Here is a 24707-nt window from a genome sequence, read left to right as displayed (position 1 = left end):
CCTTTTAAATTCCTGGAATCACCTTGAACATTCTTTGGATCACCTTCAAGTTCAACCTGCAACAAGCTCAAATCAGTGACCTTGGTGAACTGATTCCATGTATGTCGTCACAGGTCTCAAACGAGGGAAGAGGACAGATTGTGTTCTTGGACTTTGGCATAAGGTGTTTAAGATAAGGTCTGCTCTTCATCCCCTAAACTGCTCTACGTCTGAAGCCACAGGCTAATAATTTCTAGTTTCTCAAAGAAAGGTGTGGAAGGAAGGGAGACACTTACGAAATGGCCTCTTCCCGGTTCTCCCCCCAGGAGAAGCAGTGCCCAAACTGGGAATCCGCAAATTCGTGTAACCCACCAGTCGCAGCCACGCTGAAATAACCCCATACATTCTTGCTGCTGCGGAAATTCAATTCTTGGACCGTTCCGGAGCTCGGCTTAAACCCCTGGAGCCCAGACAAAAAAAGTTCAAAACAGAAGAAATTATTACTCCAGATCTATTTTCATCAGAATTAAATCCTAGGAAAACCCAAGAGCCCCTCCCACACCCAAGAGCTTGGTGTGATCAATAAAACATTGATAGTTGTCATGAGCAGTGCAGGTGTATCCATGTGAGCACGCCAAGGCGTGGAATTTTTATTCTTAAAAAAAAAAGTTGAAAGATAACAACGGAGTTGGGGACCGGTAATCACTTGATGGAGCTGAGTGACGGTACCTACTGATTTTATATGCTTGCCGTTGTCGATCAGAAAATGTTTAAATATAAGAGAAGAGGGATTTCCAATTCTAGACTACGAAAAGTCTGGCAGATACAGAAATCCAGTGTTAGCCCTAGTTGATGCTAATACACACATAAGTTCCCTTTGTGAGAATGACCAGTCCCCTTCTGAGTATAATTCTGGTAAAAGGGGAGAGGTGGGTTTGATGCTCCGGCTGGGACTGCCTGTGATAAAGGCATTCATTTTGGCACACATGCTTGGAGGCGAGAGATGCAAAGTTTCGGGTGCCTGGGTTTTTTCTATACATGGCCCTCCATCCTGTGATTAAGTCATCAACCCATAAAAGCCTCCCATTCTGCCTGCCCACCACTGGAATTGACTGTTCGCTCTCAGCCAAAGATCCCCAGCTAATGCAGTCACCACAGGAGAGGGGATAAAACTTCTCTCATCCCAAGTTTCTTGAATGAAGTCACTGAATAACTAAATCGTGGTGGATTACGGCAGTTATGTGACAACTGTTAGTATACACGTAAACTGTGACAGAGCCCAGCTGCTTGGTACTTTAAGGCACAAGTAAGAACACGTCACAGAGGGGCTCCTTAGACCAGGGGGCCCCAACCACTGGGATCTAATGCCTGATGATGTGAGGTGGAGCTGATGTAATAATAATAATAATAAAAAACGGCACAATAAATGCCATGTGCTTGAATCACCCGCAAACCATCCCCGCCCCCACCCTGGTCCACGGGAAAACTGTCTTCCATGAAACCAGTCTCTGGTACCAAAAAGGTTGGGGACCACTGCCTTAGTCTGTATGTTGTAGTCAAAAGTTCACGGGGCCACAAATCCAAGGATCGCGCTCTAAACCCAGCTGCCCGTCCCAAAGATGGACATATGTGACCTTTCTAGTGCACCACTGGGACTTGGCCCTGCGCTCAGCAGGTCTTAGGCGTGAGGCGGGTGGCCCCAACCTCTGGAGCTGTGATATAGGTGACAATGCCCAGAGGCGTGGCTGTCCTCTGACACACCAGGCATCTGCCTGGTGCCTGGCACACAGCACCTGTGGATAAACCCTTTCATCCCTTCCCTTCCCGCATTTCAATTTCCTCGTCTGTAAACTGTGAGGCCTGGGCGTCTCCTCCAGGCTAAGGTTCGGGGTCTGCCCCAAGCTGGGCGGTTGGAGGTGGTGGAAACGCAGGCCCCCCACCACCACCCCGGACTTGCCTCATCTGGGTTTTCGCTGGTGATTCTGGCTGCAATGACGTGGCCTCGGGGAATGGGAGGGTTGCTAGGGGTCTCAAAAGAAATGGGCGTCACCCCCCACGGGGACTCTCCGTACAGAAGCCGGATGTCCTTCAGCCGGTGCAGCGGCACACCCATGGCAATCTGAAATCAAGAAGTCCATCCCGTGAGAGGGTCAGTCCTCGAACACAGAGCCCAGAGCTAGAGGTGATGGAGGAAGCGGTGCAGTGAATGATTTGGAATATACTGAGCTCCTCCTGGGTCCACAAGACGGTACAACATGGGAGATGCGAGGAAAGAAAAAGACAGCTTGCCTCTGCCCCCATGGAGCCGTGTCCTTGGGCAAAGAAGCAACAGTCACAACACATAATGAGCATCAGATAAAAGTTACAGACTCTTAGGAGGTGGGAAGGGAGGGGAAACAGCGTCCAGATGCAGAGCTAAAGAAAGTTTTGTGAAGGACGCAGGGAAAGCTGATCTGGAGGAATGAGGAAGAAGCAGACGACAGAGGACACCAGCTGAGCCAAAGGATCACACTGAGTCTACTGGGTCTTAGGATGTGACCCACTCAAAGGGACCTATGTCATATCCCGCCAAAGTGTGTGAGTAACTCCCAGCAGGAAGAAACGACCAGGCCAGTCCAAATGGAGGGAGGTCTGACCTAAGCAGGACAGGAGACCCCCACCCCCAGCTCTAGGCAGAAGCCACCGCAGGGCTCAGAGCCCGTCTCCTTGCCTGCAGCTGGGCAGCAGGCAGGTTGACATCCGCGATCATTTCCGTGCAGGGATGTTCCACCTGCAGGCGGGGATTCAGCTCCAAGAAGTGGAAGCTGCCGTCCTGGCTGTAGAGGTACTCAACAGTCCCCGCGCTCACGTAGCCCACCGTCTTGGCCAGGCGCACGGCACACTGCAGACAAGATGGGGAAGGAGGGGGTGCCGGTGGTTTTCTCGGAGGGGGGGGGGGCGAGAACATCCCGGTTCCCTGACCGAATGCAGGCTGAGGACCTACAGTGTGTAAATGACCTCAGGGCCTCAGAGATCATAGCCCAGTAAACCTGCGTGAGGCTGAATTCATCTCCTCCCTCCATCCCCTGCCCCTTCATCTCTTCCTGGACACCCACTCCACTTTGGCAACTTGGGTGTTGAGAGCTTTTGCTGGTGCTGAGCTGAGATGCCTCCCCCACCCAAGCTTCCCAGAGCCCACCTGCTCCATGAACTCGAACACGGCCGGCGTGGCAATGGTGGCCGGCGCCTCCTCTATGATCTTCTGGTGCCTCCGCTGGATGGAACAGTCGCGCCCGAACAGGGACACTGCATTCCCGTACTGGTCGGCGAGGATCTGGACCTCCAGGTGCCGGGCGCGCTGGGCCAGCTTCATGAGGAAGACTGGGGAGCCAGGGGTCTCGCTCTGCACCTGGGTGGGGGACGGCAGGGTGGCAGGCTCTTCCCTGGGGAAGCAGGGCTGGAGCAGGAAGCTCTCCAAGGAGAGCACGCAACAATGGCAGGGATGCCCATGGTCCTGTTGATCTTTTAGTTTTACCTCTTCTCAAGGATATAATATTCTCAAAATCAAAAATGATCAAAAATACATAATGTAGAAGATGAAGTAAAAACAAGGATTCACATGGAGTTATTTGTAAGACAATTAAAAAAAAAAAGCAGATTGCAGTAACACATGGGAGGATCCCACTTCTGTGAAAAATAATAAAACAGAATTATGGAGACTTCCCTGGTGGTCCAGTGGTTAAGGATCCACCTGCCAATGCAGGGGACACAGGTTCGATCCCTGGTCTGGGACGATCCCACATGCCTTGGGACAACTAAGCCCGTGCACCACAACCACCAACCCGCATGCTCTAGAGCCTGTGCTCCCCGACAAGGAAAGCCGCTGCAGTGAGGATGCTTGCCATGGCTAGACAAAGCCAGCGCGCAGCAACGAAGACTCGGCACCGTCAGAAATAAACAAAGTAACTAAAAAGCAAAAAAATCTAGAAGTATATGAAGGTCTATGCAAAAGTATATACTACAGGAAAAGTACTGGAAAGAAACCCAGTGGCTAACAGGAGTTATGCTGGGTTTTGTTTTTTTTTTTTTCTTTTCCAGATTCTTTTCCCTTATAGGTTATTACATAATATTGAGTATAGTTCCCTGGGCTACACAGTAGGTGCTTGTTGGTTATGTATGTTAAATGTAGTAGCGTGCATATTTTAATCCCAGTCTCCTAATGTATTCCTTCCCCCATCCGCCAGGCAAAATGGTTTAAAAGTAGAAAACCAGCTACAAATAAGTAAATACACGATTTGTTCCAACGATAAAATTGATCGTCTACAAACATTAAAAATACTGAAACTGCTAAACTGTACAAAATATTCCATCTCTCGATAGACAACTAGTCACAGATAGATATTCTCACAAACAAATATCTCTGAAATCCTTTACAGACACACCGGTTCACAGAATCAAACATCTAAGCAAACAGTGTACAGATCAACCCAAGCCTTGGACTTTTTCAAGTAAAGATGCATACATTCGATTTGTAACACAACACAGCGATATTTCAGCTCCCCCAAGTGTCCTCTTGGTTGTGACACAAGAACATTAGTGGAAAGAATCTGGTAGCCACCAACCGAAGAAGCACAATTCCCAAAGACACAGGGAAAAACACGCAGCGCGAGGAGCTCACTTGTCTGAACAGGATGGGGAAGTCCTCAGCAGTCTCCGCCTTCCGGATTCCTTTCCCTCCGCTGCCTTCAGAAGCTTTGATCATCAAGGGAAAACCAATTTTTTCTGCTGCCTGAGGGCAAAGGACAAACAGACTTCTTTAGAGGTTTAGACAGTTTCTGCCGCTACCAGGCTTATGAGAAGGTTCCGGCTCCTGGGTCCCCCCCACCCCTCCAAGGATCTGCATTTACCTCCAAGCCTTCATCTACATCTTTCACGCAACCATCGTTGTAGATGGACTCTGGGATGCTGATCCTTTGCCCCTCCTGTAGACTGTGTTCCGCCCACTCCACCGTCAGACCTGGAGGGTCACAGAGGAAACAGAATCCTCCCCAAAACAGCCTAGACGCTACACGGAAATACAGTGCCTCTTCCCAGCACAGGGGCTCTAGACCTGGCCTCTGGGTGAACAGAATTCAGACACAGTCCTTCAGTTTCGCACCGTGCATTTTCATTTCCTTAAGGACCAACTCGACCCCAAATGGGAAACCAAGCTTAAGACAATTCAGACTGAGTCTACCAAGAACAGCCATATTGATCTGAATTTTTTTTAAAAAACCAGCTCTATCTTATGGAGTCATTTGTAATGTCAATCACTACTTTCTAAAATCCTATGAAGATTTCAAAAACAAACAACAACAAACAAAACAAAAACAAACTTTTCACTCCAAATTTAAAATTCAATCTTTATAGGAAAAAATCAAATTGTTTAGAAACTCTTGAAATGTTTTCCTGTTTTTTTAACTTATTCGAAAAATTCCACTTTTAGGAATTTACCCTAAAGAAATTATTAAAATGTACATAGAGAGTTAGCTACAGGATTATCAAGGCTTTAAATATTTTCATATTTAGAAAAAAATTAATTGGAAACAACCAAAAGTATAACTACAGAGGACTGTTAGTAAATTAAGGTATATCTGTATAATCCTATGCAGGCACCTAAAGTGTTGTGAAGTATATTTATTGACATAGACAGACTAGTGAGAAAAAAAACACATCACAAACTATTAACTATAAGAGCTCTGGCTTTTAAACGGATGTGCCTAGAAAAAAGGCTGGAATAATAAAACAAATGATCAAAACCAGGTCATTGGATTATAAACAATTTCTATTTCTTTTTCATACACTTTTCCTATTTTCTAAGATGTCTACAAAGATATCATACTACTTTCTTGATAATTTAAAATTTTAAATGAAAGAATTAAAGAAGCATACTCCTATCACCCCTTCTGCTCTCAAGATTGGGCCCAGGCGTCCTCCCCAAGTGAAGTTCAGGGCCCCTTACCACTTCCGTTCCAGGGCAGCGTTGGGATCTGCAGAGTCTGGGCCACGATGGTGGAGGCGATCTTGTCTCCTAGTGCCCACATGGCCTCGCTGGGCGGGCCTGAGGGTGGGGCAAGGGGGAAGGCAGACTCAGGCCCTCAAAACTGGGGGCTGATCAGGTACACAAAAGAAAAGTCCCCAGGTCCCAGCTTTCAAGGACTGAACATCAAGATGGGGAAGAAAAAAGATCTATTAGTCCGCTACTTCGTCAGTCCACTTTCAATACATGTGGACTGTAAACAGGATTTATAGCTTAAGCTAAGTGGCCTATACAAAGTTCACCAGCAAAAAACTAGACCAAGGGGAGCAAGCCAGCACCTCAAAACACTAGACCATGGGTTAGCAAACTTTTTCTATAATGAGCCATAGGCAGTACATAAATGAATGGGCAGGGCCATGTTTCAATAAAACTTTATTTACAAAAGCAGGCAGCAGGCTGGATTTGGCCTGTAGGCTGTGGTTGGCTGGCACCAGGGCTGGACCATCAACTTCCAGAGCTAAAAATGAGAGATAATGAGAGTCCCATGTGACAGCCAATGAGAGGCCATGGAAAATAACCCATCAGTGAGCACAGGTCACCAGGCAGACCCTCAGGTGAATATCAGGTACTGACTTAGCACCAAGCTGCTGTATACATGAGTCTGTGTTGTGGGCCCAGAGGTTAAGGAGCAGCAACAGGGATTTACTGAGAATGGTAAATGATTCCAATTTACACACAAGGATGACAGACAACCTAACTGAGTAAAGTTTACAAATTACCCATCTGAATTCTGAAACAAACAGATGCCATGAACAATAAGTATAATTTTACCTAATAAGTAGCAGAGATGAGGGGTTCTGGTCCGAGGGGGTGAGGGCATTCCGAAGGCCTAAGAACAGCCCAAGCAAAGGTGTGGCCTAAAGATTTCCAACCTGAGTTAGAAATCTGAACATGGATGGTATCTCAGTACCAACAGGAACACCAGCAGAGGGTTCTGCTTGCCCCAGCATCATTCTGCTGTGGTAACCATGGTAACAGCTATTTCCCTGGGCTGGCCAACCTCTCCATGTGACCTCCCACTGCTGGACTCAGTTGCTCCTGACCATGAACGTGTGATGTGGGAACATCAGACAGGCCCCCTCCTTCCAGGGCTGTATTAGCGAGAATTCCATCAAGACCCCCATTCCCACATATCTGATGGAGGCGCACTCTACCTAGGAAAGCAATCTCGTGCTTGCGCAGGAGCTCCGGAAGTTTGGGGTTTTCAGAAGCATGGCCCCAACCAGCCCACACCGCCTGCAAACACACAGAGGCATGAATAGAGGTCTTTCTTCAAGAATCCGCCTCCCATCACACCCCAAAAGCTCCTTGCTGGGTCCTACCAGCCCTGGATTTCACAGTCTCCTAGGACCCAGCTCCTCCATCCCTTCCGAACTGTGGAACCGGGTTGCTCTAGAGTTCAGGGCATCGTCCCCATCACAGGCAGACTGGGGCAGCCCGTGTGACTTACCTGCACGGGGATCCTCTTTGCGATGTCTACAATCAGCTCCACGTTGGCATAATTGTTGTTGTTGGGCCCTCCTGGGACGGGGACATACTGATCTGCCATCTTGATATACTCTGGAATTAAACGAGAGAGAGGTGATCAGAAGGACTGACAGACCCAAGTCGAGGACAGGACACAGCGACCCATAGCCACTGAAAGGATAACCATGACGATTCTAGGATCACAGTGGAGGAATGTATATGATAGCTTGAAGAAAGAACTGAGTTAGACTTTAATTGTGTGAAAATATATGTGTGTCTGGTCATGGCCTGGAAGGCAACAAAAAAGAAGGAAGCAAGCTATCAATATAGTTGGATTAGACGTGGGTTTTAAAACATTATATATATTTTTAATTTTTGGCAGTGCCATGTGTCTTGTGGGATCTCAGTTCTCTGACCAGGGATTGAACCCATGCCATGGCAGTGAAAGACTGGAATCCTAATCACTAAGCCACCAGGGAACTCCCTAAAAATTCTTGGGTATCTTAATAGTGTTTTGCCACTAAACAATACAATGTTTGCTTTTAATCATGGTAAAAAAAAAAAAAAAAAAGCCACATAACAAAATTTACCATCGTAATCACTTTTTAAGTACATAGCTCAAATACTGTCAAGTATATTCACACTGTTGTGAAACAGATCTCCGGAACTTTCTCATCTCATGCAACTCAAACTCAATACCCATGAAGTGACCCCTCCCCATCCCGCTGCCCAGCGCCCCTGGCACCCACCCTTCTGCCTTCTGTCTCTATGAATCTGACTGCTCAGGACCTCATGTAAGTGGAAACATCCAGTATTTGTCTTTCTGTGACTGGCTTATTTCACTGAACATAATGTCCTCAAGGTTCACCTGTAATATGTGCCTAGTCACTCAGTTGTGTCCAACTCTTTGCAACCCGATGGCCATGGACTGCAGCCCACCAGGCTCCTCTGTCCGTGGGATTCTCCAGGCAAGAATACTTGGAGTGGGTTGCCGCGCCCTCCTCCAGGGGATCTTCCCCATCCAGGGATCAAACCCAGGTCTCCCTCATTGCAGGTGGATTTTTTACCATTTCAGCTACCAGGGAAGCCACACCTGTGTTATAACGTGATGATTTCCTTCCTTTTCATTGCTGAATACAATACAATGCTTTGATTTTAATATACTCATGCTCTTCAAACACAGAAATCCTACTTCTAAGAACATGTTCTAAAAAAACATTCATCAATGAGGCCAAAGACATGTAAAAGGGAGTTTGCGGGGCAGTGTGTTTTTATTTTTTGCCTGTGGAACTTCCCTGGCCAGGGACTGAACCCAGGCCCCCACACTGGAAGCGCAGTCTTAACCACTGGACCACTGGGGAAGTCCCTCCTCACAGGGCAGTGTTTTGAACTGTGCAAAGTAGATTCAATCAAAAGTCAGGAGTTAGTACATCTGTACTATGACATTCTCTAAGACCTTGAGAAGGAACTGTCGAATGTTATGTGCAGACTTGGAAAAAGAACTCGAGAGCAGTGCTTCCTTCTGGCCCGCTGGCCTCTGATGCTGACCCAACGCGGTGTGTTGGTGACGGGAGAAGTTCCAGAGATTACAGATCAAGGTGTCAGGCCATGACCCACTCCTTGCTGAATTTTATTTTCATGTTGGAGAAGATAAACAAGAAAACAAGCAGGGTAACCACAGGCTGTGGGCAGTGCCAGGGCTCTGACAGGGATGGCCAGGAGAGCTATAACATTCAAATTGTGCGTGGGGGAGTGGAGGCCTGCTGTGCAAAGAGCTTCCAGAAAGCACTGTCAGCAAACGGTCCAGAACTTTCCAAGCCTCTGCAACAGAAAAGAGCGAGGCCAGCACTGATGAGGCCAGTGGGACAGGGACCCAGGGATGGAGGCTGAGAGGCAGGAGATGGGGGTTTGGGAGGCCAGCAGGGGCCAAGTCATGTGAGGCCTTAACTGGCCTTGGTGAGGTTCTCAAATTTTAGCCTGAGTGTGAGGAGTTGACCCCACAGCATCAGGCTGTGGACTCAGCCCACGGTTCCAATCCCCAGGTCCCTGGGCAACTGAGTCATACCTTTGTGCCTCAATTATCTCATCTGTAAAATGGGGCTAACGAGCAAACCTGTCCTCACTGTAGTAAATAAAACGGAGACTCCATCAGTGCAGAGCAGAGCCCAGGACCTTCACTATGGGGAGGTTCGGGGGTGACGGAGCTGGTGCTGGACACGGGGTGGGGGGCGGGGCATGCTGATGGAAACTGAGTTGTGTTTTAAAAGATCTGTTTGGCTGCTGTGTGCAGAATCTATAAAGGGACACAATTGTTCAGGGGAAAAATCAAACTGCTGCTGCTGCTGCTAAGTCGCTTCAGTCGTCTCCAACTCTGCAACCCCATAGACGGCAGCCCACCAGGCTCCCCCGTCCCTGGGATTTGCCAGACAATAACACTGGAGTGGGTTGCCATTTCCTTCTCCAATGCATGAAAGTGAAAAGTGAAAGTGAAGTCGCTCAGTCATGTCCAACTTCTAGCCACCCCATGGACTGTAGAAAAATCAAACTGCCCAATAGTTATTAACAGAATGATCTATGCTGATAGACATGGAGCGATAAATAAGTAGAAACATGAAGGAACGATTGAAAACACAGCACATACCCGTGCAAGAAAAAAGCATCTGGAGGGAAAGATGCCAAGCTACTGTAACATGGACGCTCCTCAAAGGTGACATTTCCACTTTGCATGTTAACCATTTGCATTTTTATAAGGCTTATAGTCACTCTTGTTAGCAGCAGACATTTTAATTAAATAGAGAAGACTGGGAAATAAATACGGAATCGGGAGAGGTATCCTGCAATGCTCTCTGGGGTACAGGATGGACTTCGCCCAGGCCGAGTGGAGGAGGTGAGGATGGGGCGTGGCAGAGAGGGAGGGAGTCAGGGCTGGAGTACCTGCGTTGGCCTTGAGGTCCTCTGGCGTTACCATGACTACGAACCGGATGGCCCGCTCATTTCGGAACATCTCATAGGCCCACCTGCGGATGGAGCGCATGCATTTCACGGCGGCAATACCATTGTTGGCGATGAGCACCTGGACAGAGGAAAAGGGCAGGGGGCCTGTGCTGGAGGCTATGTGCTACCCCAGGGTTCATCTCATCTCTGAGAGCCTCCGAGGGTACCTCATGCTCCTGCAAGTGCTCACCAACGGGCGGGCCTTTCTCTGCAGCCTGAGGCAGGTTGGCCTATTCCACCCTACCCCGAGTGCCGGGACCCCACCTATACCTTCTCGATGACCAGATGCCCCCCAAAGCGTGTGACGAACTCGGCAGGGGAAGCCACGGTGAAGTCTCTGTGCAGGTCCACCTTCTTCTGTTCTCGGCCCCTTCTTGCCAGGTGGAGCCCCGACATGCTGGGCCTGCAAGGGAACAGGACAGACCCATGAGCAAGCAGGTTGGGGACGCGCAGGCCCCTAGGACATTCACTTCCACAGAGAAGCCAAACTCCATCAGATTCCTGCAGCTTTGCAGTCTCTCTCTGCGGACTCTGAAACACTTTACAAGGAGACTTCAAGAGGTTAGGTCACACAAGAAGCAGAAGAGACCCCCTGATCTGTCCTAAGCTATATTTTCAGGTTTTTCATCTTCAATTCACTCTTTATATAAATTCTCACAATTTAGGAACTCAAATAATACCCAAAAAAACCCCAACTTACAACAGGGTACAAGTTTAAGATCAGAGAAGTACACATTCTAATACTTTATATTTGTGAAGCAGTTTGTACCTTTCGTGTGCTTTTCTGTACTAGTATATCAAGCTTAAAAAAAACCTGAAAACAATAAAGAAATGTATAACAACAAAATAGAAGGTCCTTGTCCCATCGCCCCTCTAGAACTCCACTCCAGAGGAAATCATGTTTGACTCAGGCATTTACACATCTCCGTGCTTCTGAACGATGTGTGTACGTTATCTTGTGAGTCATCCATTAAGACATCATCCATCTATGAGCTTGTTATCTTGGCAGACATGGAATTACTGCTCTTAAGCAGCCACCCCATCCCCTTTCCCCAACCTCCGTAACACAGGTATCCTGTGATTTGGTAAATTTATGGTGTTTTATGGGTCTGGGATCATTATTCACAGGTGAGGGTTTGTGGCATATCAGATGTCCCTTTCTTTTTCCTTTTTTTTTCCCTGGAGTTAATGACTTTTTTTTTTAAGCTTGGTTTTCCTTGCATCTTCATCTCACTCCTCAGCCTCCTAGGACACGTAATGGCACCCCACTCCAGCACTCTTGCCTGGAAAATCCCATGGACAGAGGAGCCTCATGGGCTGCCGTCTATGGGGTCGCACAGAGTCGGACACGACTGAAGCGACTTAGCAGCAGCAGCAGCAGGACACGTAAGACAATCAGTTCCACTGCTTTTTCACTGGCCACATCCCTCCTGAAAGCCTCAACACTGCTTTCATCTGGACAGAGTCCACTAAACCCCTGTACAACCATCAGCTGGGACTTCCCTTTACTGACATCCTTCGGCTTCCCTGTGCCTTTCCTGGGGCTTTACCCCCGAATTCAGGGCACCACCTGGCTCCCTCTCTTTTGATAGACCCTTCGTCTTGCCAGGGCATATCCTACAGTAGTTTCGTCCAGTTAAAAAGATGACAAATGGCAGGACACACGACAGTGATGCCCCAACATGCCTGTCTTGGTCGCGGCTGTATAGGCTTCTTTTGTCGCTCTCGCCCCAGAGACCTCCTTTGGTTCTCTTAGATCCCTTTGCTTTTTTGTCCTCCATGTCTTGCTCTTCTTTGATCTACTCTCTTGTTTCAATGGAAGACATCCTTCAGTAGCTTTCTAAGAAAATGTGTTCAGGGGAGCACATGTTCTGTGGCCTTGCATGTTCTAAAAGTGTCTTCCTTCTGCCCTCACACTGGACCCAGTCATTTAGCTGTGCATGGAATCCTAGGAGGGAAAGCCTTCTCCTTAAGAATTTTGGAAGCCTCCAGCCATTGTTCTTGTGGCTTTCAAGAATGCTAGAACCAGAGCTATGCTGATCCTTGGTCCTTTTGAGGGTGACCTGTTTTTTCCTATCCAGAAGCTTGTAGCTTCTTCTATTTTTGCCAGTATTCTATAAGTTTAGGGAACAATTTTAGGAATATGCTGAGGTATGTGTCTACTTCCATCAGTAACACTGGGAAGCTGTCAGGTTCCTTCACTCTGGAAACTGAAATCTGGAGATTTATCTGCAAATTTTCCATCACCTTCCTGACAAAGGTTCGGGTAGTCAAAGCTACTGGTTTTTCCAGTAGTCATGTACAGATGTGAGAGTTGGACTATAAAGAATGCTGAGCACTGAAGAATTGATGCTTTTGAACTATGGTGCTAGAGAAGACTCTCGAGAGTGAGTCCCTTGGACAGCAAGGAGATCAAACCAGTCAATCCTAAAGGATATCAACCCTGAATATTCATTGGAAGGGCTGATGATGAAGCTGAAGCTCCAATACTTTGACCACCTGATGTGAAGAGCCAACTCATTGGAAAAGACCCTGAACCTGGGAAAAATTTGAGGACAGGAAGAGAAGGGGACAACAGGATAAGATGGTTGGATGGCATCACCCACTCAATGGACATGAGTTAGAGCAAACTCTGGGAGATAGTGAAGGACAGGGAGGCCTGGCATGCTGCAGTCCATGGGGTCGAAAAGAGCTGCACATAACTCAGTGACTGAACAACAACAAAATCTCCTTAGTGACTTAACTGCCTCTTTTTTCTTCACTTTCTCCTATTATCTGGATATTGAAATTCCTGAATTGGCCCACAAGTTTATATATTTTTCCCTCTGTTATTACTCTTTTCTTATTCCTTCTGGGCTATTCCCTCAGCCTTAGCTCCTAACTGTTCTAATAGCATGCTTTTAATGTTCAAGAACATGGTTTGGGGCTGCAAATGTCCCCTTTCCTATGCACCCTGTTCCTATGTGTGTGGCACCCTCCCTACCCCCGATGAGGGTATTTATGATAGCTTTTCCAAGTTCTCTTCTCCTGATGTGGTTTCTGTATCTCCCATGTTTCCTGTGTCCCTTTTGGTTGGGTGTTTGTGGTTTGCCTTCCATCTTCGAAACTGCACTTGAATGTATGATAAGCCTTGGTTGCTCTCTCAGGACCAAGAGCAGGAACCAGAGTTGATGAAAAGTACTGGGCATGTGGTGAAGTCACTGAACCCTAAGCTCAATGCAGAGTGATTGAGAGGGAGGGCTGTGTGTTGGGGAATTCCAAGTATTTTTCGAGTCATCCTTGCTGGCTGGTCCAGTTCCCCCAGCAAGGACAAATCTGTGGGGCTTCTGTTGTTCAGTCACCAAGTCATGTCCTACTCTTTGTGACCCCACGAACTGCAGCAAACCAGGCTTCCCTGTCCTTCACAATCTCCCAGAGATGCTCAAACTCATGTCCATTGAGTCAGCGATGCCATACAACCATCTCATCCTCTGTAGTCCCCTTCTCCTCTTGCCCTTGATCTTTCCCAGCATCAGGGTCTTTTGTAATGAATCAGCTGTTTGCATCAGGTGGCCAAAGTATTGGAGCTTCAGCATCAGTCTTTGCAATGAATATTGAGGGTTGATTTCCTTTAGGATTGACTGGTTGGATCTCCTTGCAGTCTAAGGGACTCTCAAGAATCTTCTCCAGCACCACAGTTCAAAAGCATCAATTCTTTGGTGCTCAGCCTTCTGCCTGGAAGTTAAAGGTTGGCCAGGCACTGGGAAAGGTCTGGAGGACAGGACAGCTTTCAGGATTCAGCAGCGACACAGCGCCCATCCTCCGGTTTGGGAAGTAGGCCCCACATGCTCCACCATGCTCATCAGTGTCCAGTCCAAAGACCTTCTACTTCCCACCCTCCAGAGATCAAACCGCCTGCATGCAACTGGGGTGGAAGTGGGCAGCCCCCAGCCACCTGGGCAGATGGGAGACCTGGGATTCTGTCACCTTGTCCTCTTCACATTGGGGTCCCCAGACGCAGAAACACACGATGCTGCTGATCCCGGTGCCTTCGGGACACAGGCTCTCAGCTTCTCTCTCTGCTCCTTATGGCTCAGACCTCTTGGTTCCGTTAACCAGAGGCTGCTTGTTCATCTGCTTTCCGGTTTCCAAAATGTCACTGCTAACTCCTGCTTCTGTTCTGCTGGGGCCTGATGGGTTTCCAGCTCTTTAAGAAAAATCTTGGAATTCCCTGGTGGTCCAGTGGTGAAGAATCCACCTGCTAACGGCTGGGATGCAGGGTTGATCCCTGGTCCAGAGGGATCCCACATGCCGTGGAGCAACTAAGCTTGGGACACAACTACTAAGCCTGCGCTCTAGAGCCCAGGAGTCGAAACTACTGAGCCCATGTCCTGCAACTGCCGAGGCCCCAGCACCCTAGAGTCAGCGCTCCCCAACGAGAGAAGCCACCGCAGCGAAAAGCTTGCTCACCGCAACTAGAGAGCAGCCTCCACTGACCGCAACTCAGAAAGCACGCACGCAGCAATGCAGGCACAGTGCAGCCAAACGAAACAAACAAAACTTAAAAGAAAAAGCTCCTGTCATTTGGTGAGGTTTAAACAGGTGCGGAATCAGGCGTTCTGTCCACTCTCTCTCTCATCCCACCAATGGGCTATTCAAGCAGGGAGACAGCCACCTGCCAGGGATTAAGTTAGAGGTTTACCACCGAGGGATGTGTCCAATAATTGTGTCACCAGGCATCTTGGGAGGGCAGGGCTGAGTGGGTCTGAGGGGCCAAAAAGTTTTGGTGAAGAACTGACAGGTCCTAAGGAACACTGCCAGCAGGCCACTGGGAACAGCAAAGTTGTAGGCCAATAAGCCGCTGGGGGAAAGAGATCCCATTTTACAGATAGGCAGACTGAGGCCCAGCCAGGCAATCACCCAGCAAGTAAACAGGATTGGGGCTCTTGCCATCACATCAGGAAATGTTGGGTGTGGGCATTTCCTGCTACACAAAGTCTTTGCATCCAGGATAGTTCCCCATGGGGAAAGCCTTCTAGAAACCTGCAGTCTGTCCCCCTCACCCTCTCCAGGCTCTGCCTATCAGAAATGAAAAAATGGACTTCCAGGCCAGGGAACAAAACCAGAAATGAATGACAGAAACCCATCGTGAGGGCATGAGGCTACACCAGAAGAGGACTTGTATTTTTCAGTGAAGACTTTCTTAGTTTAACTGGGCTTCTGCACGCTGCCTGAAAGAACAAACAAATGGACAAGGGATTTCCGGCCCTTGAGCTGGCGGCCTTCCTGCCTCCATAAACTGCAACCAGCTTCTCTTCTAAAACCTCCTGGGACTGAAGTGCTAAAATGAAATGGGACTTGGAAAAGGACTCTGGAGGTCAATATCATCTTGCAAATGTGGACAGGGCTTTCATCAGAATTACATCCCGTGAACCAGCAAGCAGTTCAGCGTGTTTTGTTTCACTGAACAACAGCCTGTTTTTATTTCTTTAAAACAGTGGTCCCCAAACTTTTGGCACCAGGGACCAGTTTTGTGGAAGATCATTTTGCCACAGACAGGGCAGCGGGGGAGAGATGGTTTCAGGATGACTCGAGCACATGACATGTATTGTGCATCTTATTTCTACTATTATTACATCAGCTCCACCTCAGACCATCGGGCAGTAGATCCCAGAGGCTGGGGACCCCTGCTTTAGAAAACACGCAGATTTGGCCTCACTGCCGTCATTTGCAGACCTCTCATGGAGGAAAACAGACACCAAAACGGGCAGTTTTCTCACAGTGGTTGAACAACGGGTCGTTCCTGTTTTCTTCTTTTTGCCTACATTCATTAAATTTTCCACCATGCTATTATTATTTTCCCTGGTGGCTCAGAGGTTAAAGTGTCTGCCTCCAATGCGGGAGACGCGGGTTCAATCCCTGGGTGGGGAAGATCCCCTGGAGAAGGAAATGGTAACCCACTCCGGTATTCTTGCCTGGAGAATCCCATGGACAGGGAAGCCTGGTGGGCCACAGTCCACGGGGTCACAAACAGTTGGACATGACTGAGCAACTTCACTTCACGTTATTATTTTCAGTAAGAAGAGAAAGCTATTAACGTTGTAACAGGGATGCTGAAAGCCATGGTCGTTTTGGTTTCCACCGGCACTCAGTAGCCTCCACTGTAAAGTGAGGACAACAACACGTGCCTCATTGGATTGTAAGGACTAAACAAGCTAGTACGTTTTCCAATGGTCATGTGTGGATGTGAGAGTTGGACCCAAAAGAAAGCTGAGCGCTGATGAATTGATGCTTCTGAACTGTGGTGTTGGAGAAGACTCTTGAGAGTCCCTTGGATTGCAAGGAGATCCAACCAGTCCATCCTAAAGGAGATCAGCCCTGAATAGTCATTGGAAGGATGGATGCTGAAGCTCCGATACTTTGGCCACCTGATGCGAAGAACTGACTCATTGGGAAAGACCCTGATGGAGGGAAAGTTGAAGGCAGGAGGAGAAGGGGACGACAGAGGATGAGATGGTTGGATGGCATCACCGACTCGATGGACGTGGGTTTGAGCAAGCTCTGGGTGTTGGCGATGGACAGGGAAGCCTGGCGTGCTGCAGTCCATGAGGTCGCAAAGACTCGGACATGACTGAGTGACTGGAATGAACTGAACTGATAGAAAGTAAAAGCCAGCACTGGGTGCACGGAAAACTTTATTATTTCAGTGCGGTGATGCCAAGAGAATCAGGGGCTACTGATCTCCCCATCTAACCAAGAATAGCATCAGGCTGCTCCTCTGCCCAGGGCCTCCTCCCCAACCACCCACTCTCCCCACTGGTCTCCCCAACTGGCTAGCTTGATCCTCTGGCTTCAGAAAATCTGAGACATCCCATTTTTATACACACAATCTTAAAACTCAGCAATGTGACCTAAAGTGCAACAAAGAAAAACTCAACCGCTAGAAAAACACCTTTTTGTGGCCTGGGGAAAACCATTCATGGCCGCCGTTTTGATTTCAAAACTGGGGACACAGCCCCTCCATCAGGTGGGCCCCAAACCCATCACAGCGAAGTAGGTGGGCGAACACACAGAGCTGCTGCTGCGGCTTTGCTGCAGGGCCAGCCTCAGAGCCGGTGGCTATTTTTAATCTGTTTCTGACGAAGCTGGAGGCCAATCAACATTAGCTCTGGGGGGCTGACCTTTGGCCGGCATTCGTTCCAAGACAAGTGTGGGGGCTGAAATACTCCACGGTGACTTTGGAAATGGCTTCAGGTGCAGTCAACTATGCAAGAGAGCTGTCAGCGAAACACCAAACACCATCAGCTGCCCAGGCATGAGAACAGGCAGGGCTGCACGGGGAAGGAAGGAATAAACATCCTCAAGTGTCACCGTAGATTGGGCCCAGAGGGTGCCTCCCTGAATCCCCAGCCTGACACAGGGGAGACCGTCATCTGCGCACAGTGAAGAAACCGAGGCTCAGAGAGGCCCACGGACCGCAAGTCACACAGCTGGCAGGTGGCAGAGCTGGGCTTCCAGTCTGACTCTCCCTGACCCCTGGAAGCTAATTTCAAGGCAGAAAGCCATCTGAGATCAGTGGAAGTAACTATATGGTCTGGACTTGGAAAAATAAGCACTCCCATCTGAGACACAATTTTGAAGGCCAGGGTTCTCAACTGGGTGCAACCTTGCTCCCCTGGGGACACACAGCGATGCCTGCAGACATTTCTGGGTGTCACAATGTGGAATGTGCTCCTGGCATCTAGTGGATAAAGCCAAGGATGCTTCTCAACATCTTGCAAAGCCCCCCACGAAGACTCTCATTCGGTCTCTAAGTTGCGTCCAACCCTTTGTGATCCCATGAACTGCAGCATGCCAGGCTTCCCTGTCCTTCACCATCTCCCAGAGTTCATTCAAACTCATGTCCATTGAGTCAGCGATGCCATCCAACCATCTCATCCTCTACCGTCCCCTTCTCCTCTTGCCCTCAATCTTTTCCAGCATCAGGGTCTTTTCCAATGAGTCAGCTCTTTGCATCAGGTGGCCAAAGTACTGGAGCTTCAGCTTGGGCATCAGTTCTTCCAATGAACATTCAGGGTTGACTTCCTTTAGGATTGACTGGTTTGATCTCCTTGCTGTCCAAGGGATTCTCAAGAGGCTTCTCCAGCACCACGGTTTGAAAGCATCAATTCTTCGGGGTTCAGCCTTCTTTATAGTCTAGCTCACATCTGTACGTGACTACTGGAAAAACCACAGCTTTGACTGGATGGACTGTTGTCAGCAAAGTGAGGACTCTGCTTTTTAATATGCATCTAGGTTTGTCTCGGCTTTCCTTCCAAGCAGATTTCTTTTAATTTCGTGACTGCAGTCACCATCTGCAGGGCCCCAAATGTCAACAGTGCCCCCGCTGAGAGATCCCAGCAGATTAGAGCGGTCCTTCCAGGCTTTGAATCAGAATCTACTACTTATGACCTGGGGAGTCATGGGAAAGTTGTTTCCACACTTTGTGCTTTGGCTCCCAATAAGAAACGCAAACATTCAAAATCCGAATGGGGGACTTCCCTGGTAGTCCAGAGGTTAAGAATTTGCCTTCCGATGCAGGGGATGGTGTGATCCCTGGCTGAAGAACTAACACCCCATATGTCATGGGACAACCAGAGGTCCCGCTCACTCTAGATAGAGCCCATGTGCCACAACTAGAGAACCTGGCCCTCTACGATGAGAAGCCCGAGCTCTGCAATAAGAGCTCATGTGTCAAAACTAAAGAGAAGCCTGTGCACATGCCACAACAAAGACCCAGCACAGCCCGTCCCCAAAAAAACTGATGCCTGGTCTACTAATCAATCAGCATCTCGAGGGGTTGAGGGATTGAGGGGGGACTCAGGCATCTACATTTTTCAAAAGCCCCCCAGGAAATTCTAATGTGCACGACGCAGGAGTGAGACCCACCAACAATCAACAGGGCAACATGGGCAGCTGGCCGTGGTGCTGAGCCGGATTCCCTTAGCAGTGATGTCCTCATGGGGTATTGTGGGGCTCACTGAAGACCAGATTCTTCTGCCTCATGGCCCTCAACTTTATTTCATTCTATTCCACTCAAGACTCCTCTTGAGCAGCTCTTCTCCAACCACTCTGACCCACATTCATTCATCTGTTCTCTGAACTCTAGTCCTGTTTGCACACCAAAGGATGCTGGCTGGCATTTGGGACCTTGCCTTCCTGCTAGTTCTGGCTCCTCAGTAGATCGTCTAGGCCTTCAGGACAGGATTCCAAACACCTCATGACTCCCCAGGAATCTTTTACAACCGAATTCTGTCATCACTGTTATCAGCTATGCAAATGTCTGTGCTGACTCAGGACAGCACTCAAGACCCAAGTTCTGTGCATAAGAAGCCTGGAAAGTCCAGTTAGGATCAGCCTCAGGGACAGATGAGGAAACCAAGGTTCCGACAGTGGATGACACTTGCTAAAGGTTACACAGCTCAGTGGCAGAGTGGGGCTGTCTATCTCCATCTTTTTAGTGACTCTAAGCTAAGAGAGGATCCATGCAGTGACCCAAGAAAGCACCTTCATAGTGGCTCAGATGGTAAAGTGTCTGCCTGCAATGCAGGAGACCCAGGTTCGATCTCTGGGTTGAGAAGATCCCCTGGAGAAGGAAATGGCAAACCACTCCAGTACCCTTGCCTGGAAAATCCCATGGAGAGAGGAGCCTGGTAAGCTACACTCCATGGGGTCGCAAAGAGTCAGACACAACTAAGCGGCTTGACTTTCACTTTTCACTTTCATTATTATATACACTGTGATCGCATGGCCTTCTGAACTTGCCAGGACAATTCCAATTTTTTGCAAGTTCACTCCTTTGGATTAAAGTATTTGTGAAAGCTATTCTTTTGGATTAAGGTGTGGTTGGATGGCATTATCGACTCAATGGACATGAGTCTGAGCAAAGTCCAGGAGATAGTGAAGGACAGGGAAGCCTGGCACACTGCAATCCATGGGGTTGCAAGGAGTCAGATATGACTTATCGATTGAACAACAATAAACAACAAAAGTTATAGGTTAAGGACTTCCCTGGTGGTACAGAGGTTAAGACTCCACCCTCCCGATGCAGGGGGCCCAGGTTCAACCCCTGGTCGGGGTACTAGATCTGCATGCTGCAACTAAGAGCCTGCATGCCGCAATGAAAACCCAGTGCAGCGAGAAAAAGGAAAACAGTTACAGGCTTAAGTTTTTGTGGTAATAGGGAAAAAAAAAATATCCTTTCCAGACTACCTGTTACTCTAGGATTTGAGTGTTTTGGCTGGACAGGTTCGATTAGGGCTCCAAATGTGGAAGAAATGTAACTCCCATACTCCCCAAAAAACTTAGTGTACAAGAATGACCGTGACCCAAATCTGGGAGCCCTGCCCTTCTGCGGGCCCTCTGCTCAGACACACTCTGAGCCCTCCAAGTCTCTCTGAAGGCTCTGACAGTCTGCTCTGCGGAAGGACCAAAAAACCGGAGGGTCAGCCTCCCTCCTGGAGGAGTGGCCGTACGTGTGGGACACGTCTTTTGGTCTCTCTGAAGCCCACAGCTGAGAAATCAACAACCACTGAGGTCCTTCTGGCTCTAGGAGTCCTTACTTCCCCGGTGTGCTCACCAGCCACAGTCACTAGCTGCCAGCCAAGTCCTTTAGTCTTCTGACTAGTCCAACGTGAGGAAGGGCTGACATTTAGAGTCTGTTCATGCACATCAAGCATTCGAACATGGCTGCCCATGGAAAGCCCTTTGCGCAACAGCCTGAGTGTGAATCCTGGTTATCCTCTCACCAGCCCTGACAGCCTCAGTTGCCTCATCTGTAAAATGGGGGTGACAGCACCCACTGAGTGTCCCATGGTGGTGATGCAGACCTGGCATGAGCTCACACATACAGAGTGTTCAGTCTGGCATCCTGAAAGCACCCCATAGAGGAAGCACTTAATTACTGTTTCCCCAGGGGGCCGTGATTTTGAATTGCTAAGAAAACATTTGCTTCCCCCACTAGATCAAGAGTTCCCAGAAGGCAGAGCTCAGGTTTCCCAAACATTTCTGGGTCCCTTCCTATTTCTAGATTCAGACCTTACACTCGGGAGATATTCAAGGAATGTTCATGGGCCAGATGGATATACCCTGGGAAGATAACAAGTGATAGAGACTTAGCTATGAAGCTGTCTTTTGCTCTGTTGGTTATAATAAGAAAAAGGGAGAAGGAGCCCAAATATCCATTCTTTGTAGGAGATTATACATTTTAAAGTGTATCCATTTAAAGGAACACAATGGACCCCTTCTGCATGTTGCAGAACAAGGGTCGGCAAATGTTTTCTGTCCAGGACTGGATAGTAAATACTTTAGGTTTTAGAGTCTAGACAGTCTGTACTCCACTACTACACTCTGCCCTTGAAGCACAAAAACAGCTATATATGTTCCAATAAAACCTTATTTGTAGACACTGAAATCTGAACTTCATGTAATTTTCACAACTCACCAAATAGTATTCTTCTTTTGATTTGTTTCAGCCATTCAAAAGTTATAAACTATTCTTGGGACTTCCCTGGTGGTCCAGTGGCTAAGACTCCACACTTCCATTTCAGGGGCCCAGGTTTGATCTCTGGTCATGGAACTAGATCCTATATGCTACAGCTAAAACATCTCATGTGCTTCAACTAAGACCCAGTGTAGATAGATAAATAGAGAAGGAAAGAAAGGTAAAAACTATTCTCTGCTCACAGGGTACACAAAAACCAACTGTGGGCCACAGTCTGCTGAGCCTGGTGGTAGAATACTTATAAAAGAATGAGACATAAAATGAAAATGTGAGTTATGATATAGTATGTTCAATATGATTCGAGTTCATAAATTAAAATACATCTGCACACACACAAAAAGGCTGCAAGACTACATAGCAACTGTTAATAAAGATCAAATGTGGGGCAGAAGTACGGTTGAGTTTGTTCTTCCTTTTTCGCTTATCTATAATTTACTGAATTTTGAACAACGAACATAATTATCATCACTTTGGTATTTTAAAAAAAAGCAATTAAAATGAGACAAAAAAAGAAATGAGATAAAACAAGTTGGCACCAAGGACTCAGACACAGAAATGGCAGCGCTCATCTGCTTAGCAAACAACCTTAGATGGGATGCCTGCCCAGGGGCACGTGAGTTCCCCCCTGGGCTTCACGATCACGAGGCTTCAAAAATACCTACCGTGTGCAACCATCATCTTTATCAAGGCTAAGAGGAGGACGAGGCGGAAAGCTCGGCCTCCGCCAACCTGTCAACTAGAGGCACCTGTGCGCTCCTGCGCTGCCTCTTCCAATCAGCATCACTGCCAAAACTGCCTCCACTTCAAATGCCACGCCGAGCTAGCGTCTTCGAGGAGGGCTCCATCTCCCCAGCTGCCAAACTGAACCGGCGTTTCTTTGGGTGCGGGCGGGGAAGACGGGGTGGTGCAGCTGGTCTTCACTCGGGGCAGGGAGTTGGGGGTGGGGTGGGAGGGACTCGGCACAAGCTTATAAAAGATAACGGTCATTATATTGGAAGACTTACTTTACTTTGCGGTCAGGGGAACAGACCTTGCACTTGGCGGGGCTCATGTTGACCGTCCTGCCGCACACCAGGCTGCTCTTGGGACGCAGAGCATGCACCCCCGAAACTCGTCAAGCAGACCCCGGTCCTGCGGCCCGGCCACGTCATGACAGGGAGGCAGAGGCGCTGTCCTAGAGAGCCTCGGGCCGAGTGGCGCACCAGCCTGCAGGAGCTCAACTCTGCGCCTGGCTTCCTCCATCCTGAAAAGCGTCTGGCACGCGAGTGTCAGGGGCAGACGCGCCTGCCAGGCCCCGCCCCCAGACGGGCCCCGCCTTCCGGGCAGGCCCCGCCCCCTACCGGGCCCCGCCTCCAGTCCCGGGACTCAACGCGGACCCCTTCCTCCCCCCACAGCGTCCGGTCCCCCTCCACCTCCGCCTGCCCAGCCAGCAGCCAGCCGCGCAGCCACCGCTGACCTTGGGCGCCCGGAGCTTGCGGCCCGAGAGTTTAAAACAATCTCGAGGCTCCCCAGTTCTCCCGACTGGAGTAGAACAGTTCCAGGATAGCAATCCCCTACACTCTGGCAGCTGGGAAAAACTCTCAAGCAATTCACGTCCTGGAATACGCACACAGTAGAGAAGTGGTGGAAAATAGGGGTTCTTTAAAATGTGAGTCCAATGTCACCTCGGTGCCCTGGTAAAAGCCCCCGGAGTCAAAGTCAACTTTTGGCTTCCAAGCGCCGGCTTTTGCTTATTCTTTCATCTATGCTACCAGACACATGTCTGCTCCATGCCTCCTCCCTACCCACCCACCTCTCCTCCCCACCCCCATCCCCCCACCCCCTCCCTCGTGATCGTCTGGCACACACTTGGAACCACCTGGGTCCCCAGCTAAAATGAGGGCCTCCAAGACAGGAAGGACGCAGCTGCCCTGTGACCCTAAGTAAGTTTCCCTCTAAGACATGTACAGGGTGCTCTTTGGTGCCTTTGTCTCATTTAATCATGGCAACAACCCTACTGGTTTTATTTCCTATCATTATACAGATAAGGAAAGAGGATGCAGAGATAGAATATATACAGGTGCTGGAGACTTGGACCCGGACAAACTGATTCCAATTAGAATGAACGAATGAATGCTTCTCCAAGTAGTTGAAAGGACCCAAAACACTGCCTAGCAAACACTGCAATAACAATAAATGTAACTTACATTGATAGCAAACCAAAAAATTAAAAATAAACTGTGTGCATGCTCAGTCTTGTCCTATTCTTTGCAACCCCCTGGACTGTAGCCTGCCAGGCTCCTCAGATACAAAAAGACAAAAACACCCAGCTGCCATTTCTGAAGAGCTGGGAGCAAAAAGTGGGTGTCAGGATTAAAAGCAGGGTATTATGCATGCCCCCTGCACACAACCCCACAGAGGGCTGGGCAGACCACCTAGGCCACCTCTCCAACCTGACCCCTGGACACACCTCTACCCTCCCCCCACATAAAGAATGAGTTCGCCCCCCTCCTGGGGGAGCAAACAAAGGAACCTGTTACTTGTTTTCTCCCTCCTGCAGCCAGCAGCGGCTGCCGGCACTTCAGCCCCAATAAAGCCTTGCCTGAACTTCTTGTCTGGCCTCTAGTCAGTTTCTATTGGTTGAGGAAGGCCAAGAACCCTGGTCGGTAATACGATCTCCTAACTCTTCTTATTGGGCTTCCCTAGTGG

The 24707-nt window shown here is 48.7% G+C and overlaps 1 protein-coding gene across 5 annotated transcripts in view; it reads right to left on the bottom strand.

Annotated features, from left to right (window-relative positions):
- ACACB (acetyl-CoA carboxylase beta) overlaps positions 1–24707 on the bottom strand; it is a 115370-nt gene that overhangs the window by 59440 nt on the left and 31223 nt on the right. For 3 of the 5 annotated variants that reach the window (XM_044930039.2, XM_006044834.4, XR_006545490.2), the window contains exons 3-13: positions 10769–10901; positions 10439–10577; positions 7488–7597; positions 7192–7273; positions 5960–6058; positions 4866–4975; positions 4637–4747; positions 3158–3367; positions 2690–2860; positions 1937–2098; positions 276–439 (exon numbers count right to left, since the gene is read on the bottom strand). In XM_044930039.2, coding sequence (XP_044785974.2) covers positions 276–439; positions 1937–2098; positions 2690–2860; positions 3158–3367; positions 4637–4747; positions 4866–4975; positions 5960–6058; positions 7192–7273; positions 7488–7597; positions 10439–10577; positions 10769–10901 — 1491 coding nt within the window. The other 2 variants (XM_044930041.2, XM_044930040.2) reach the window with 2 other exon arrangements.

The sequence above is a fragment of the Bubalus bubalis genome, chromosome 17 (assembly GCF_019923935.1).
Source record: "Bubalus bubalis isolate 160015118507 breed Murrah chromosome 17, NDDB_SH_1, whole genome shotgun sequence".
Classification (NCBI taxonomy): domain Eukaryota; kingdom Metazoa; phylum Chordata; class Mammalia; order Artiodactyla; family Bovidae; genus Bubalus; species Bubalus bubalis.
Note: the sequence above shows the minus strand (reverse complement) of the source record. Positions and strands in the feature narration are given on the sequence as shown.